This window comes from Anser brachyrhynchus, assembly GCF_964034855.1.
Source record: "Anser brachyrhynchus genome assembly, chromosome: 9".
Classification (NCBI taxonomy): domain Eukaryota; kingdom Metazoa; phylum Chordata; class Aves; order Anseriformes; family Anatidae; genus Anser; species Anser brachyrhynchus.
The window spans coordinates 5,489,525-5,506,295 of record NC_137703.1 but is presented as its reverse complement, the minus strand read 5'-3'; the positions used below and the strand labels follow the sequence as shown (position 1 = coordinate 5,506,295).

Sequence of the window (16,771 nt, the reverse complement as noted above, 5' to 3'; positions counted from 1 at the left end):
TGGTGTGTTTTTAACTTGCTCTCGCCTGTCCTGAGCTGTGAAAACTCCTGCAGGGACCGAAAGAGACTTGGTCACGGCTGGGGCTGACGGAAGCCGCGGTTTCATTCTTTTTGCCTCCCCTTCCCCAAACCTTGCCCAGCTTTTCTGCTGAAAAGAAGGCTGTTTTGGTATTTCGGGTGGTGTTCAGGTGCTGCTTGCCACGCCGTTCCTGCGCCCTCTGGGACGTGGGATGTGCGAGGGGCTGGCACGCAGCCCGGCGGGTCTGTGTGTGCCCTGCTGCCGGGCGGCCCGAGCTGGCCCCGCCGAGCTGCAGGGTGGAGATGCGTGCAGACAGAAAATACATCCTTATATATTTATTATGTGTTATCTTATATATCTGCACGTAGTTTGTTTTTAACAGATATCTGGTTGGGCACCTCTGCCCTGCTGCTTGCTGCCAGGGCCCCGTGGGCGGCTGCCAGATGCCCGTACCAGCTCCCTGCGTGCAGGCACCCTGGAAAGCAGAGGGAGTGGGGGAAAAAAGCTCCGTTTCCCAGCTTTTCTCTCCAAAACACGCACCATGCTGTGCGTGTGTCTCCCACCCACTCGACACAGGGTGTCCAGGGTGGTGGGAGGCAGCCGATGCCCTCGTGGTAGGGGACACGTGCCCAGCCCCTGCCTCCCAGGGGGGCGTGGAGGAGGTAAAAGCATGGGTTTGCAGATCATAAATTGTGTTTTATATATATATATTTGCGCCTTCAGGATTCAGAGCTTTCTGTTTCTACACGATAATAGCAGGAGATATCTAATCGTTGGGGTCGGCACCGTGCAGTGCCACCACCGCCCCGAGCCCTTCGCTCAGCCCTGCCGCTGGTGCCCACGTGCCGTGGTGGCGTTCAGTGCTCCCAGGCTGCCAGAGCAGATAAACAGCACGGGCTGGGGGTTAACGGAACGGGGCAGGCGTGGGGGAAGCTGGCTGGTGGCTGGTGCTCCCACGATGAGGAGCAGGGACTCCCTAAAAAAGGGGCCAGGAGGAGAGGGAGTCATTAAGCCAAGGACCTGCTGCTGCTGCGACACCAAGCGTGCCGTGCCCATCCAGCGTGAAAACACAGCGTGCAGCCAGGGTTTGCTGCCGGAAAGGGGTGCAGGTGTTTAATATCGAGATAAGATTGCTATCTTGGGGTGGTTATCGAGTCGTGTGCTGGCTTTATTGCCAAGAGAATATGTCGAAGAGTGGGGCTGGATGGGAGCATTGCAGGTCACAACCTGGCAGACCCGGCAGCATCTCCCAGGCGCACGTCCCATGGCTGCACGGAGCCACGTTGGGCACGTGCGGCGTTCACACCTCGCTGCTCTCCGCCTGATCGCCTTCCTGCAGCCGTTCTCCTGCAGAGCTCTCCCTTTGTGCTCCGGGGACACAGCGCTGACCCTGTCGAGCTCCAGCAAATAAAACTGTGCGTTGCCTCTGCTAGGATCTGACAGCAAGGTAGCCGGTTTGCTTTAGTTATCCTTGTGTAAGAGTGGCGTCTCTTCCGCCTCCTCCTTCCCTTCTTTTTGGCAGAGGAGGTGTGGATAAAATAAGAAATTGTCCACAGCCATAAGGAGCTGACTATCTAGGGAGAAAGTATGCAATAAAAAGGAGATGTGAACAGAGCTGGGGCGGGCAGTTCGCCGAAGAGAAGGGCGTCCGTCCCTCCGTGTCCCACCGAGCAAGCTGGGGGTTGGTATGGAAAGCGTCTGCGAGAGGAGGTGCGGAGCAGGGAGCTGGAGAAGACGAAAATCCTCCTTGCTATCTGCAGGTTTACCCAACAGAAAGAGGCTTTTTCCTTGGGCGTGGAGGCCTGTTTGCGTGGTGCTGACAGCAGTGAATATTCCTGGAGCAGGGAGCTACTCTCCCTGTTTGCACCTCTGGCGGTGGAACACAAACCGAGATGTGATTTCCTTGGCTGCGTTTTCCCCGCGCCAGCTGCGAGGGGGCCCGATTCCTGACTTATCTTTTTACTTCCGCCAGTGCGAAGTGAGGTGGGGGCTTTTTGGGTGAAATGGGACCAGTCTGCTGCTGGAGCTTTCCCTGGGCACCCCTGGGACCGGTGCTGCCCCCGGGGGGTCCTGCTTGGGGGGGACGCAGGGCACAGCGGCACCGCTCTTCTCCCGGCCGAGCCTCGCGGTGCGGGGGCACAGAAGGCAGCGTCAGGCAGACAAGATCCCCCAGCTCGGCGCCGTGACGCTCTCTGTCCAAGTCCTTGCAAGCGGATGATTCACATCCAGGTGTTGTTCCTGCCTACCCCGTGCTGCAGGAGCTTGCTTCTCGGCGCTTCTCGTACCGCTGGCGTGTCCCGAGGCTTCCCGTGCCTCCGGCCGCGTGGGTCACGGGCACGCAGGAATGACTCGGCACGGGGCCGCTTCCCGGAGGTCTGCCTGGTGAGATGGGCAGATGGCTTTTTAGTTGGAAAAGCTCACTTCTGACTGTTCCCCCCAGCCAGGACAAACCCTCTCGCGGGCACGCAGCGGCAGCCGCATCTCCTGGCGAAGCAGCTGCACCTCGCAGCGCCGGCGTGGTTCAGCGTGCGCCGGGCTGATGCTGGGTGGCAGCCTCCAGGGGTGCCCGTGGGAAAATTAAACCAGCGGCAGGGATTAACTGCCTGCTGCCGGTAACTTGGGGCGAGCTGGCCGTGGCAGTGGGTTGTCACCGCGCTGACTGGCTAAAGGCAGCCTCGCTGCTGTCTTTTATTTTTTATTTTAAGTTCTCTTTACACAAGCTTTGAGCATGGCACAGAAAGGTAAAATAAACGGATAGTTGGGGCATGCACTGTCTCTTTATTCAAGTAAAATGCGCTCACAGGATGTGCTTGGCACTTCGGCACGCAGGACGTGCAGCTTGGTATTTCCTGGGTGCAGCCCGAGGCGCCCGCCGCTGCCCAGCTCTCCCGGTGAGCCCAGTGTTCACCCCTGGTGCAGCCGAAGGGCTGTGGAAGCAATCTGGCGAGCAGGCATCGCGTAGGCTTTTCAGACAGGATATTTTGGTCTCATTCCTCCTTTTCTAAGTGTCTATTTCTGTAGTCCCAACGAGATGTTCTGAAGTGTGTTTTTCCATGACAGAAGTTTCCTGCAAACTGACTTTTTGCAGGGGTCCCACCCAGCTGTAAGCCTCACCAGCGCAGAGCAGCGGATGAGTCACGGTGCCTCTTAAATTTCTGTGGTTAGACCTGATCCCACGGCGTTTTGGCAGCAGTTATGGCAAGCGAGCCATTTTGTTCCCTGGCACAAAGAACCAGCGAGATAGGAGCTGCTGTCTGAGGCCTGCTGGGCTTGGTTTTTTTTTTCACCCCCCCCCCCAAAAAAAAACCCTATTGCTCTATCTTTCTGCCAAACAGCCTGTTTTGTGTGCAGGAGGAATGCAAATGTCTGCAGCAACCTTTTGAAGCACTGCTGCTCGGGGAGGCAGTGAGGAAAAACCCGAGGAAAAATAGCGCTGAACCCGCGGCTCACTGTGCTGCCCAGCTCGGGCTGAGCTGCGCGGGGCTGAGCTCCTGCGTCGTAACCTCGGTGCTCCGACATCCCCCGGGATGGTTTGGAGCAGCTCTGTCCTGCTCCACCAAGGGATGAAGGCCTGGGGCAGCTCAGGCTGGGGGTGCTGGGGCAGGGGACGGGACAGGGACAAGCCGGGGCTCGGTGGGAGCTCGGGCATCGGCAGCATCTCCCGGTGCCTGGCCCTCAGCGCGCTGCTGCTCCGTCTCGGGGGAGGAATTTTTTGCTCCTGTTTCATTCTAAGGAAGCTGTCAGGGCTGTCGATACGTGTAAATGAGCTGCTTTGCATAAATTTGCAGATGTTTAGTTGTATTTCAGCGAGAAACAGAGGAGAGCTATTCCGTTCCTGCTGTTCTGCTTCTGCAAGTCGCGTCTTTGTGCGGAGCAGTCTGCTGTTGACTTCGCCTGTTTCTGATCGCAGTTCAACAGGTACTGATCGGCAAGTACCTCGAGGGCTCTGTGTCCTGCGTGCTGGTACCATCCTGTGGGGTGCCGGACGTCTCCCAGGGAAGGGTTGCTTTGCGAAGCCCCCTGCGAAGTCCGGATGCGGCCCCTGCCCTCGGGGCTCAGCTCGCTGTCTCTTCCGGCTCCCTCTTGGGCTTTCCCCGCCAACCGTCTTCTCCTCGTGAACTCCAAGTTCTCAAATATTTGTTTTAGCTGTCCAGGGAGAGGGGAAATGCCGATCTTGGGAGGCGTTAGCATGAGCCCAGTCTGCCCATGAAGCTGTTGATGCACGGTAGGAGACGTGTGGCTGGGGAAGGGAGGCCGAGCGCTGACGTCTCCCCGTGCCGGTGCTCGCTGCTGCCCGTGGCTTTCGGCAAGCAGCTGCTTGGGAAACGCAAACCGGGAGCGGGAGCGCCTCCATCTGCGGCCTCCTCAGCGTGTGGGCTGCCTGGGCACGTGGCACTGGGTGGCCTCGGCCTGGCGGTGGGAGCTGAGGCTGCTGAGCGCCGTAGCTTCAGGGTGACGAGTGAAAGTCACTGAGGCTGGGGACCTCAGCTCGCTGTCGGATCTGTTAGTCGCGGTGCCTGCAGCTTCTTTAGAAGCTTTGCTCCAAAATGCCCCGCGTGCCGTGCCGCTGCTGGTGGCACCTTGTGCTGCTCGGTGCCGTGGTGCCCGCGGAAACCTCTCGTTACTTCGGGCAAGTCACTGGAAGGGTCAAAAACCCCTCCCAAATTAGCACCTCCGTATACTTTTGTGTGCGATTTTCAACAGCGGCGTGAGGAAAAAAAAAAGGTGCCTGCTTAATGGAGACGTGGGGATGAGCAGAACCCCTGGCGGTGCAGCCGGAGCGGCAGCCGACAGATCCCACCGCGTCCCCCCGCACAGAAACCACAGCCAGGGCGCAGGGACTGCCTTGCACCGAGCCCCAAGCGCAGGCTGCCGCGTTTGGCCCGGGAGGAGCTACGCGAAGGGCTGTACGTGCTCGCATTTATCAGCGGTGACCCGAGCCTGCCCGGGGATGGGGGGGCCAGCTCCGAGCCCCCGAAATTCCCCGTGGAAACGCGGTCTGGCAGGTGGTGGTTGCTGGGCAAGGAGGCAACCAGAATAGCCGTGAGAGCTGCCTGGGACGTCAGCCGCGGGGATGTATACGTTTAGGTAATGAAAGTATGTCCTGCACGCGCATGACGTGCTCAGCTATATATATCGGGGCAGCAGAAATGCTCACCATCCCGGCTGCAGCTGTCCTCACCTCTGCTTATTGTCACTCCGAGAGTCCCTTGCACGATGCTGTCGCCCTGGCAAGCTCCTCGGCTTCAGGATTGTTATAAAGCTGTTACGGTCCCCTCCTCGTGCCAAGAGCCGCGCGTCTGCCAGCGCTCTCAGGCGCTGCATCCTTTGCCCTCCCGGCTCCATGCTCTGAAGCAGGTATTTTTGCTTCTCCCCCTTTTCTCCCAGCCTGGCCGCCCCGGGAAGGAGCCCTGCTCCTTCCCCTTGCCCCAACACCGTGCTGCTGGGCTTGGGGTGCTGTGATCGTACTGGGGACGGGCCCCACGGGATGGGGCACACCTGGTGGCCGGCTTCCCGCAGAGGTGGCGCTGCCCGAGCTGGGGCTGGGTGGGAGCCCCCGGCCAGGGCACGGGACACCCGTCCCCGTCACCACCAGCAAAAGTTGGCCCGGTGGGACTCAAAGCCTGGGTGCGGCCCCAGTGGTGAGACCAGGGGTTGCGAAACTTGCTGCGGGTTTGGGGCTGGGGTACGCGGGGCGGATCGCGCAGTGCATCAGCGTGAGCTCAGCAGCCGCTGCTCCTCCGCGAGTGCCGCCGTCTCCCTTTCATGTCGCCGTGCAGCAAAGCAAATAAAACGAGTCCTTGGGAAGGGCCGGACGCTTAGGCTGGTCCTGGGCGTGGGGAAAACCGCAGCGCAGAGGGGTTTTGGGACCGTGGCAGAGGGTTAGTCACCCCGGGGATGGCCACTGCCTTACCTCACCGCTGCCCTTGGCCTCCCCCTGCTCTCCTGTTGCCTTTCCCCCGGCACACGCGCTGCGGGACGGGACGGGTGCTGCAGGAGGCAGCTCGGGGCTCTCAGCCACGGTGCAGCCCGGGCAGCGGGGATTTACGCAGGTGCCCGTGCTCCTGACGGGTGCTCCAGGCGTCCCCCCGTGCTGCCGGACGCGTGGGTCCCCGTCACCTGGCGGTTCCCTCGGGCAGGCTCGGGGCTTGGCAGAAACCCTCGCGGAGAAGGCCGGCGGAGATCAGTAACTCGCAGGCAGACGGCTGCGCTGCAGGCGTTGAACGGGAAACGCTGGCTGGCTCCTGCCTCCAGAGGGACTGCTGGTAAACGCAGGGGCTTGGCTTTCCGAGAGGAATTGGTTTGGAAGCAGTGTTTGGAAATATTTGGGGTTTTATCAGGAATGAGCCGGAGATAAGCGGCGTAGGTTGGGACCGTGCCCAAACACGCTGCTTGCTGTTGATCCAGATCCCTTGCCGAGTCCTCCTCCGGCTCCAGGAGATCTTCCCGGGCTGGCAGCAATGCTTTAGCTCCTGTTCGGGGCTTGTTTGTGTGAGCCCAGTGGCCGGTGCTGGAGGGACCCCGAGGCCGGGGTCTGGCACCTGCCGAGGGACTGGGACAGAAGCGAAGGAACCAGGGGGACGGGCTGGTGCCGGGGTGCTGGGGTTGGGCCGGGGCTGCGGGCCAGCCTGGCTCCTCCTGGCGGTATTTCTCCATTAAAGCCAATTTTAGGCTTAAAATGTGAGAAATTGGGAAATATTTACATGGAAAACCTTTCACCGCCAGGCAGGAACTGTTGAGGGCACGGTGCACAGGATTTCCTTGGCACCCAGCCTGGGCTCTCGGTGCCCGCATGGCACCTGGGCTCCTGGCGGCAGCAGCAGCAGCAGCAGGAAACCCAAGGCTCGAGTCGTTTTCCCCATTTCGGTGCCCTGTTTCAGCCCGAACCCATCCGTTTTGCAGTCGTGCACAGGGAGGCTCGCGTGGGTCCTGCTGCCGGTGGGACAGAGCCGAGTGTGGGAGCGGAGGTCGCTCTTAGCCCTTGCCAAGAGGTCGCCGTGCCGGGAGGGTGGCGTGAGGACCGGGAGGAGGGCAGCCGGCGAGACCAGAGCGCTTCTCGCCACGGGGACGGGAGGTGATGGAGAGCATCGAGGCCTGGGGGGCATCAGCAGGGGACGCCTGGTTTTGCTGCACGGGCTTTCTCCTTCCCAAGCGAGGCCTCGCTGGGTTTCCTAGGTCTGCGTGGTGCTCCTTACGGGGCAGCGGTTGAGCTTGTGGCAGATCTGCCACAGTTTTAAGAGAATACGCTCGGGCTGACTGAATTTTTGGTCGTCTGTGCTGTTACCAGGTGCACACATCTTCACATCAGGACTGGAGTGCCTTCAAAGCACAGAACAATTTGTGAATATTTACTAAAATATGCTAAATATGCTAAAATATACTAAAATATACTTTGTCTCCCAGTTTCCACGCATTTAAGGCCTGGCTTTTGCTCTCCTGTGCACCAAGCAGAATGACACTGTGTCTTTAGGGAAGGCTGAGATTATCTATGAACCCCTAGGTAATAAACAAGTTAAAAAATAAGATGGCAAATAACAAAACGAGACCTCAGGCCTGCAGAATAGCAGGACTGACAGCGCGTAGCTTGGGGTTTGCAACATATTGACAGAGCATCGGGGGTTACCATAGCTGATTTTTATTTTACAGTCAGTTTTCCTCTAGCTGAAGCCTTGATTCCTGGTGCGGTCACGTCTCCAGTGCCTGCATTTCACTGGTTGAAGGGAAGTTTGGGGCCATCTCCCTGTTGTTCCCTTGCTGGCTCATTCTCCCCGGAGCTTTCCCTCACCCCTGACTGTTTGCTCTGGGTTTTCCCCTTCGCTCCCCCAGCTTTGTGCCGCAGCCTTGTGGCTGCGGGGATGCTGCGAGGTCCCCGGTCGGTGCTGCTCCGTACCAGTCTCTGCCCCATCTGTCCTGCTGACAGCAGCCTGCTGCACGTCTGCAGCCTGCTGGCGTGTTTTTTCCAAGGTCTTTTCCTTCTTGGGTAAAGTCCCGATCCCGACACCGATGTCGCACAGGTCAAGTGCTCTAATCCGGCACCGTACCTCCCTGCTGGCTGCCAGGCAGTGCCTCTTGGCCTGCCCCTCGTCTGCTGCATCACTCTGATGGTTCCAGACCCCCTGACACCCCCGGGCTCCCTTCGTTTACCCCTTTTTTTTCCCTAACAAAGTGCTGCCCGTTTCCTATCCCAGATGGCAGCAGCCAAACACAAGCGTGTAGCCCTTGTTTCCAGGGCGTCTCATCCTATTTCTCCACCCTTCTGCAATTTGCCGCTATTCTTTGGGTTCTCCCTCTGCGCCCTTCGTACGATTGCAACCTAAAAGCTGGCAACCTCGGCACATTTTATAGATGTGGCTTCTCCAGGGCATCAGCAGCGCGGGACAGACGGCGCTGGTTGCTGCAGCCCAGAGGGCAGCCCTGCAGGACCCGGTGCTTGGCACCATTCCCGTGCTGCCCTCCCCGCCCGGGGGTGCCCTGTGCCGCTGCCCCTGCTCCTGGATTTTTGGCTGGGCTGTAGGCAAGCGGCATTTTTCCTCTCGAGCCCGTAACCTGGCTGTGATCACCACGGGAGAGCCTTGCTGCTGGGGCTGACTCAGCTCCAACTGCGCTTGGACTCTGCTCTAACCCAGGGCTTATCTGACCAGCTGCGAAAACAGCTTAATTAAAAAAAAAAAAAAAAGAAAGGGAATAATAAAAATCCTTAAGTTATGCGGCCCTGCTGTGGTCTTTAGCAAATAGCCACTTCACGCGCTGGTTAATTGTTTACCCATTAACTCAGTGGGTCAATTAATGTGGCGAGAGGAGCCCGGCCGTGCCTGGCACGGCGGGGAGGGAGGGCGCGCGCCCGGCCACGTGGGCACAGCACCCACGAAGTGCTTGGGGTGGTCTCCTCCTCGGGAGCATGCATTAAGCTGCCTTCAAGCAAATTCTTTTCGTGATAATAACATCAAATACGATCCATTTCCAAAGGTAAATGCAGGTGGAAGAGGTGCAAAGCAAGACGCTGCCCGATGTCCCCTCGCCCCGCAGCTAGGCACGGCCCCGCAGCCTGCGGGACGAGCGCCTGCACCTCGTGAGTCCCTGCAGCACGGCCTGGCTGGGTTCGAGCCTGTGGGCAGGCTGGCGTTGCCTTGCCGGTTTTAGCTGATTTTAGCGTGGTTTTGGGCTTATGTGGTATCAGCCTTGTGTAGTAATGAAATTACGTACTTGTTTCAAGAGAAAACGAAGGATGTTCTCTCAAAAGCAGCTAAATATGTGAATTACTGAGCTGTTATATTATTTCCAAATTACAGCATACCAGCTCTTTCTACGGAATTCATTCAATAATAATTGCATGGTGTTCTTTGCAGAGTTTAACATCAGAAGCATTGCAATTTTTTTTTAATAGTTCTTTCACACAACAAGAACTTTCCCGTGTATAAATGAGTGCCCTCGTGCCGGCTTCTGTAAAGCGTTGCCCCTCTGTCCCATCCATATATTTTCAGCACCGCTGTCAGGCTGCGACATTTATTGCTGAGCGGAGCAAAGTCCAAGGGGACTTTTTGTCACTCGGGTGCCCAGGAGCTGGAGCTTGGCCACGTGCAGGGACCAGCAGTCGGGTCCGCAGCTCCACGGCCGGCTGCAGAGCCTGCAGGAGGAGGAGGAGGAGGAGGAGGAGGAGGAGGAAGCTGCTTTGCAAATACTCACAAGCGCTGAAAGCTGGCGCCAGTGTTAGTGGACGTGCTTCATGCAGGCTGTTGAGCCTCCTGAGATGATGAAGCTGTCAGAGAGCGCGAGACACAAAGATGCCAGGGGAGAGCACGTAAGGTGCCTAGGGATAGAGGAATCTGACTAACATGAGGAGTTTGTATCGCTAGCTCAATCGCAGGAGGACAACACTTGACAAAAATGCCTGCTGATTTTCTGAGTGAGCTTCCCCTCCGTGCAGCGTTGCGGGAATTGGGTCTGGGATGTGGCCAGACGTGACCGTGGTTTGTGCTTCTCCCCGTGCGCCTCTGTTCTTAGAGATGGCTGAAGCCAGCAGGCGACTTGGTGCTGGAAATTCCTCGCTTTCAGTCTGAAGTCAGCGTGGGAAAGTACTTGTAACCCCCAACCACCCCCTGCAGGTTTCTGTAGTGGGAACGGGAAATATCGTGGGTTTTTTCATTTAAAATAGAAGTGTCCAAGTCTGTAGGCAGTGGTCACTGGCACTGGAGGAAATATTCTTTGGTAGCCTGAAGATGCCTTTGCTTTTTGGCTGTGGGTCTTGGGGTGTGCAATGGGTGGGTAAGACGAGGAGGGTTCGGGTGGACGCAGTGCCATGATCGGGGTGGCACTGACAGCCCTGCGCCTTCCTCCTCCCCAGCCCCCCGTGGCTCCGGCTCGTGGCGCTCTGAGATGTCCCTGAGGCCCGAAAGCCATGCAGCTACTTCAGCGCTGAAGAGGATCGCCGCAGACATGAGCAACATCATCGAGAGCCTGGACACCCGGGAGCTCCACTTCGAGGGGGAGGAGGTCGACTCGGAGGTGCTGAATGACCCAAAAGGTGCCGGTGAGTTCCCGTCCGCGTGGGTTTGGTAACGGAGCGTCTCCGCGGCGCTGGCCGTGGGCTGCCGTGCGTCGGGGCGCTGTGCTAACGCTCTGTGCTCCTTCCAGCCTGCATCCCCTTCTCCGCCATCTACCACACCTGCGGATTCAAGGAGCCGGGCACGCAGACGTACCTCACGGGATGCCCTGTGCGGGTGCGCGTGTTGGAGGTGGAGCGCTTCACTTCCACGAAGAAGGTCAGAACTTAAGCGAAAGACTTTTCTGGAGGCATTTCCACGGGGCTGTACAGACATGCTGTTTGTAGCTTAACTTCTGTGTGCACTCGCTCAGGAGGGAAGGTTTCCTGTCTGATTTAAAACCTAACAAGTGGTGAGACACAGTGATCCTTAACTAAAACATAACGAGGGCTCTTCAGACAGGCAGCTGCAGGAGGAGGACTTAATTGCGTTGTTCGCCCACGCAGGTGCCAAGCCCGAACGTGTACACCATCGAGCTGACCCACGGAGAGTTCACATGGCAGGTGAAAAGGAAGTTCAAGCACTTCCAGGAGTTTCACAGGGAGCTGCTGCGGTACAAAGCCTTCGTGCGCATCCCCATCCCTACCAGGAGGTGAGTGCGAAGCCTGGCAGCTTTGGGAAGATGTGATTTTCTTTCTCCCAGCAGGATATTGGTGTGGCTTCGTGCATCCCATTTGCTCTGCTGTGAGGGGGAGAGTGCAGAAGTTCGTGGTTAGCAGCCATAACCTCGTGGGGCGAGCATCTTTTGACGATTTGGGCTCCAGCTCATTGGCTTTTGAGCTGAATTTTCCTTGAAACTGAGGAAGGGTTGTGTTAATGCTGGTGGAGGTTGTTGGCAGGATGTGGCTTGCTGCTGGTTTGGGATGGGCACAGGAGGCACGGAGGGTCCCCAGCATGGGGGGGTCAGCCCTGCATGGGCTAACCCTGGCGCTCAGGGAGTCATAAGGGGAGCTGTGGGGAGAGGTGTGGGTCAGCAAGAGCCCCCTGCTGCAGGGAAATGTGGGGAGAGGAGGTAGGGAAAGCTAAAACTATGAGGGGTTGTGGGCCGTGGGCACGCCATGTGCTAAAAAGAGAGTTTAGGTTCCCTTTACTTAGCAGGGCAAAAGAGGACCCTGAAAAATCAAACTGATTTTTCTGTGTTATGTTTTCATTTGTGGGCCACTTGGAGCACACTGACTTCTTTGGCAAAACCACACTTCCTTTTTTTGCTTTCTTGACCACTCAACTCTTCGTTTTTTGAGAGTTGTCTGGGAAAAATAAAAGCTTTGCACAGGAAGGGTTGTGTACTGAGGGGTGCGTGCCCTTGCAGCACTTAGACTCGACGCTGGGGTTTGTTCTTCCTTCCAGCCACACGGTGAGAAGACAATCCATCAAAAGGGGAGAGCCGAGGCAGATGCCGAGCCTGCCGCACACGGCGGAGAGCACGGTGCGCGAGGAGCACTTCTCCAGCCGGAGGGTAAGCACCCACTACCCAATAAAAACACTTTTATTACCATTGAAGACTTTCGCTTGACAAACTTAGGCCTTGGCAAGTCCAGCTTTGACCCCAAATCCTCCTCCGTGCCAAGAGGAGGAGGATGCTCCCAGGGTTAACGCGGGCGAAGGCTCCTCCACAGCTGAGGAAAACGACGATGCCCAGAGCGCTGGTTCCCCTGCTCCCACCTGCTCCAATTTAAAGATAGAAGGGGCAGCTCGCAGAATCAGGTTGCATGATGGAGGCAGCCCCTCCACCATCAAAATCCGAGTGATTTCAGTCCCGTCCCCCTCTGAAAGAGGAGATGACGATCAGGCTCTCGATGCCGAAATGGGTAATTTTAGCCGAGGCACACGTGTTCCGTGTAACTCCATCAGATGTTAACAGATGGGCCCCTCTGTGAAGAGGGTGGATATCTTCCTACCTCCTCACTGCAGCTTCACTGTTTGCAGAAGCGAGCCTGCAGAAATGCGCTCCTTCACCCTGTGCTTATCGTTCCCCTTCCTGCTGGCGGCTCCCCCCTGGGCTTTCTGCCACTGCCGTCGCCAGCCCCGAGAGGTTTTGTCTCGTGGCTGCGCCGCGCAGATAACCCTCCCTGTGCGCTGGCATCGCTGCTGGGCAGGAAGTTTTAGGAGAGAGACGCTGGTTGAAAAGAGGAAGAAAAAGGTTTTCTAGATTCTCTTTTTCATTTTTTATTTTTAATCTTGCTTTTCCCTTTCACCAAGGGCACGCACACCGCTGCGGCACGCCTGGGAAGGTCGCGTGCTGTGATGCCGGTGCTGCGAAGCACGGAAACCCCGGTGGTGTTTCCTTCTGGTTGGTTTCATGCCCCACAGGACTCTGCCCGGCTTCCCAGGCCTATGCAGCATAATTTCTTCTTTATCCAGCTCCCACAAGGTCTCTCTCCTGTGACAGTTTCTCCTCTTCTCCCCTGGGATGGGGAGGGCAGGCTGTCCAGCACCCGGTGGCCCAGGAACAGGGCAGCGCGGTCTCCGTGCTCCCCACCTCACCCCATTTGGTTAAATAAGTGCTCTCAGTTGCAGCCGAGGCTGTGTTTTCCCATGAAGCTAACCCCTGTGGGCCAGAAACACCAGGGACTGTTTTTGTGTTCAAAATTGCTCTGAAACTTGGGCTCAGTCGAGAAAATTGACCTCAGAAATTGCAGTGCAAAGCAGCAGGTCAGCTGGTGGAAGGTACGAGCCCGTGTCTGCGAACAATAAACAACCTGTAATCAAGTTGTTTATGCTGCTGAGCCCCAGTCTTCAGTGAGCACACGGTAATGCATTTATTTATCTATTCAAGCTGAAAAGTGGGTCTGATTTCCCGATAGCTTCCTGATGCCAGACAGTTGGATTCTTTTTTTCTCGAAAATTCCTGCATCCCGCCTAATGCTTCGATGTTTGAATTGCAGAAACAGCTGGAAGACTACTTGACAAAGATCCTAAAAATGCCGATGTACAGGAACTACCACGGAACAGTAAGTAGAAATTAGTTTGCTTCAATGGCAACACAATATTCTCCTTTTTTTCAAATATAGCTAGTTGAAAGAACATCTGCAGCTTTACCAGAAACACTCCGCAGCCATTGTGCAAGTGTTTTGGCTCGGCTGATTTCTGCCACGTGCATGCAGTATGATGAAAACCAGAGGAAAAGAGTGAAAAGGTGACTGAGAGGTCACTTAGAGCGCAGGGATAACCTCCTGGAGGCAGGAGGCAGTTCAGGCCAGAAAGCTGATTGCATGTGTATAATATAGAGAATTTGTGCTTAATTCTGGGAAGAGTTTAAGATGACAGGCTGAAGTTTTAAGTACTTAAATAATAGGAGTCCAAACTAGAGGGGTAGTCATTTAAGTTTGAGATGTGTGTGTGTCCCAGGGGCAAGTTTCTCTCTGGTTTCTGTTCTGTGCGGTTTCACTGGACCTGATGTTGTGGTTCTGAGCGATACCCGTTCACCTCTGTGGGTGTTTTGTCGCTTCCAAAGAGAGATGGCAGTTGGCTTACGGCCCCAGAACAGTCGTCTTTTTGAAACGGGAGATGTCAAATCCAACTTGTGGGCTATTATAAGCAAAAACAGTTCATTTCAAAGTTTCGTCCTCAAACAATTCTTCAGCAGTCCTCACCTGTCAGCTGCAGCTGTAACATTGCCCTGGCATGGTCATTTATTTCCCCTTTTCTTGGCTGCATAGAGATTGTGTCACTCGTCTTTTGGGTCACCAGCAAAGCCTGATGCATGCCATTTCTGAGTGAGGCGAAAACTGAGAACCCTTGGCTTTAAAACAAGGCAGAAATACAGACAAAATTTAGGACACCTGAAGCGACAAGTTCTTATTCCCATTTCTTTGTGTCTGCTGGGTAGAAATTCTGCTTTTGCAGGATTAGAAATAGGCAGAAATTCTCCTTTTGCAGGAATTTAGTCGTGTCGGGACCTTGTGCAGCTGGGAGCTGTGCCCGAGCGCTGCATGGCTCCTGTTGCAGAGCGGAGCACCGTTGGGTACCCGGGGCAAGGAGCTCACGCTGCGCCATCCGGCGTGCCCTGTGCGGCAAGGGGAGGTCTGTGCCCGTGGGCTGAGAGGAGCTGCTGGTTCCCGAGGGGTTCCTCCGGGGACAGGCAGCGGGGTTTAAGCTCAGAGCAGTCAGGAGCTGTTCACTCCGCACGCAGCAAATAGTCAGCTTTTGTTCTCGAGGCAATGTTGGGATAACTTGGCAATTTTGATCAGCAGCATATGCAGAGCGGGGGAGAGTTGTTCTACACTATTTATCCGTCTTGTCGGATGAGGCAGGCGGCGCTTTTACGGATATTTTGCAGAATCTCTGCGAACGGCTGCTTGTGTAAAAACACAGGGGGGCTGCTGACCTGGCTGGGGCTGGAGGCGGCGTGCCACGGAGGGGACGAGCGGTCCTCGCCTGGGCAGCTGCGGGGCCGTCCCCTCCTCCTGCGCTGAATCGCCCTTCTGTCCCCAGCCCCGGAGCCAGATGTCCCTTTGCACATCAATTCTCCGTTTATTGTTGGCTTTTGTTGGGCTTGGCTGCAGCAGAGCGCTCAGTGAGAACTTTGCCGCTAGCAGCAGTGGGTCCTGCATGGGGAGAAAGCGCAGGGAGCAAAATGTTTCCTTTACAACAGAACAAACCCCACCATTCTCTGCCTCGACCCTAAGCTGAAGATTTCTGGCATTTTCCTTGGAACCGTGCTTGTCCTCCTTAGAACAAAATGAGCACTTTGCTCTCCCTGTGGTCGGAGGAGTCTCTTGCCTGGCCGCTGACAAATGCTGCCACTGTTTTAGTCTTGGAGCACAATTTGACTCCTGGAAGTTCGTCTTTTTTTAAAGTCCTAAATTCTTTGTAATTCAGATGTGGAGCTGCGATGGCAAGCTGTGGGCAGCGTGATGTGCAGCTCGTGTAAAGAGCCCGCTTGGGTTAATCACATCTCCCCGGAGGCGTTTTTACATCCAGCGTGCACAGTTTGATGGATTCTCTTTTTGCTTCTTTTATTCCGTGTTTGTGGTTTGTTCCTCACTGCTTTACATACCGCTTCTCCAAGGACGTGGAGTGGTGGGTATCAACCCTGGTGGGTTGATAATTGGGTGCATGGTGAGCACGTAATGTTTCGGAGATCACAGATCCACTGTCCTGCCGAGGTGACTCCTGCAGGCTGGGGGAATAGAGCGGGTACTGAAGCATCCTCATGTAGAGCTGTACGGTGTCCCTTGCTTTGACTGACCAGCTCTGACCGATAAAACTGGCAGCCTTCTCATATAAGACTTACAGCCTTCTCCCTTCATTTCTCATCTTTTGTTGTAGCAGAGTATTTCCTGTGCAGTTCATAATAGATCAGTAGAAACATTTTATTTTGTTTCTTAAAAAAACAGACTTCATAGCTTTCTTTTTTTTTTTTTTCTCCCCTTTTGGCTATGTGAGTTGTGATTAAATTCCATGTTTTCTAGCCTTTTCCAAAGCCTTTTTATAGTACTTTTGGGTTGAAGTGCTTGAAGACAGTTACCATTAAAATGAACGCTGTGGAAATCTGAATGTTCACTGTCCGCGGGGGGAACTGGAAACTAGGGGAATATAGCCCAAATACGTTAGGGAACGGAGCCTGTGGCCTTGGTTGTACTCAATATAAAAAAGTATTAATTGGACTCTTGCATCATTTTTTGGGTGAGCTGTGATAGTTGAAAGATGCCTCAGCTAAGGCAAAAGGGGCTTTGCTGACCCAGCGCGTTACTGTGCGTCCAGCACGTTGTGTGAGCCCCTGGAGGTGAGTGTGAAAGCCGGCCCCAGGTGCAGCAGCGCCGTGTAGGAGCCGCTCAGGCCCGTGGAAGTGGTGCTGCTTTGCCTCTGGTACGGCACTTGGACCTGCAGCCCTTTGCAAAGCCCCCCCAGCCCCTCAGGAATTTTGGTTGTTGGACCTGACCTTTAGCGCGCCCAATATTTTTTTGAATTTAGGCTTAGGCCAAGCCAGTTTTGTGTGTAAGGAATTGCTGGCCTCTTATTGCTGAGCGATGTTGTTCTGAACGCTGCTAGAATTTCGTTTTATTGCTAGCCGCAGCTGCTGATCAACTGTTTGTGCTTTTTCTTTAATGCACTAAATTAAAAACAAGAGTTTATATGAGAAAAACGGTGTGGAGCTACTGAATTCTGTCCGAAATGCAGACATTTACGTGAAAGTTTGGCTTAAATAAATCAGACGTGCTTGACGTTGGTGGCTGAAAGCTGTGGCTCCTGCACCTTGCAGCTGGCTC

General features: G+C 55.6%; 1 protein-coding gene across 8 annotated transcripts in view; it reads left to right on the top strand.

The window, feature by feature from the left end:
• PLD1 (phospholipase D1) overlaps window positions 1-16,771 on the top strand; it is a 117,092-nt gene that overhangs the window by 64,854 nt on the left and 35,467 nt on the right. For all 8 annotated transcript variants that reach the window (XM_080604224.1, XM_080604223.1, XM_080604221.1 and 5 more), the window contains 5 exons: window positions 10,361-10,546; window positions 10,651-10,778; window positions 11,006-11,151; window positions 11,907-12,015; window positions 13,445-13,510. In XM_080604224.1, coding sequence (XP_080460350.1) covers window positions 10,393-10,546; window positions 10,651-10,778; window positions 11,006-11,151; window positions 11,907-12,015; window positions 13,445-13,510 — 603 coding nt within the window. In that variant the 5' untranslated portion in view covers window positions 10,361-10,392. The remainder of the gene's footprint in view (window positions 1-10,360; window positions 10,547-10,650; window positions 10,779-11,005; window positions 11,152-11,906; window positions 12,016-13,444; window positions 13,511-16,771) is intronic.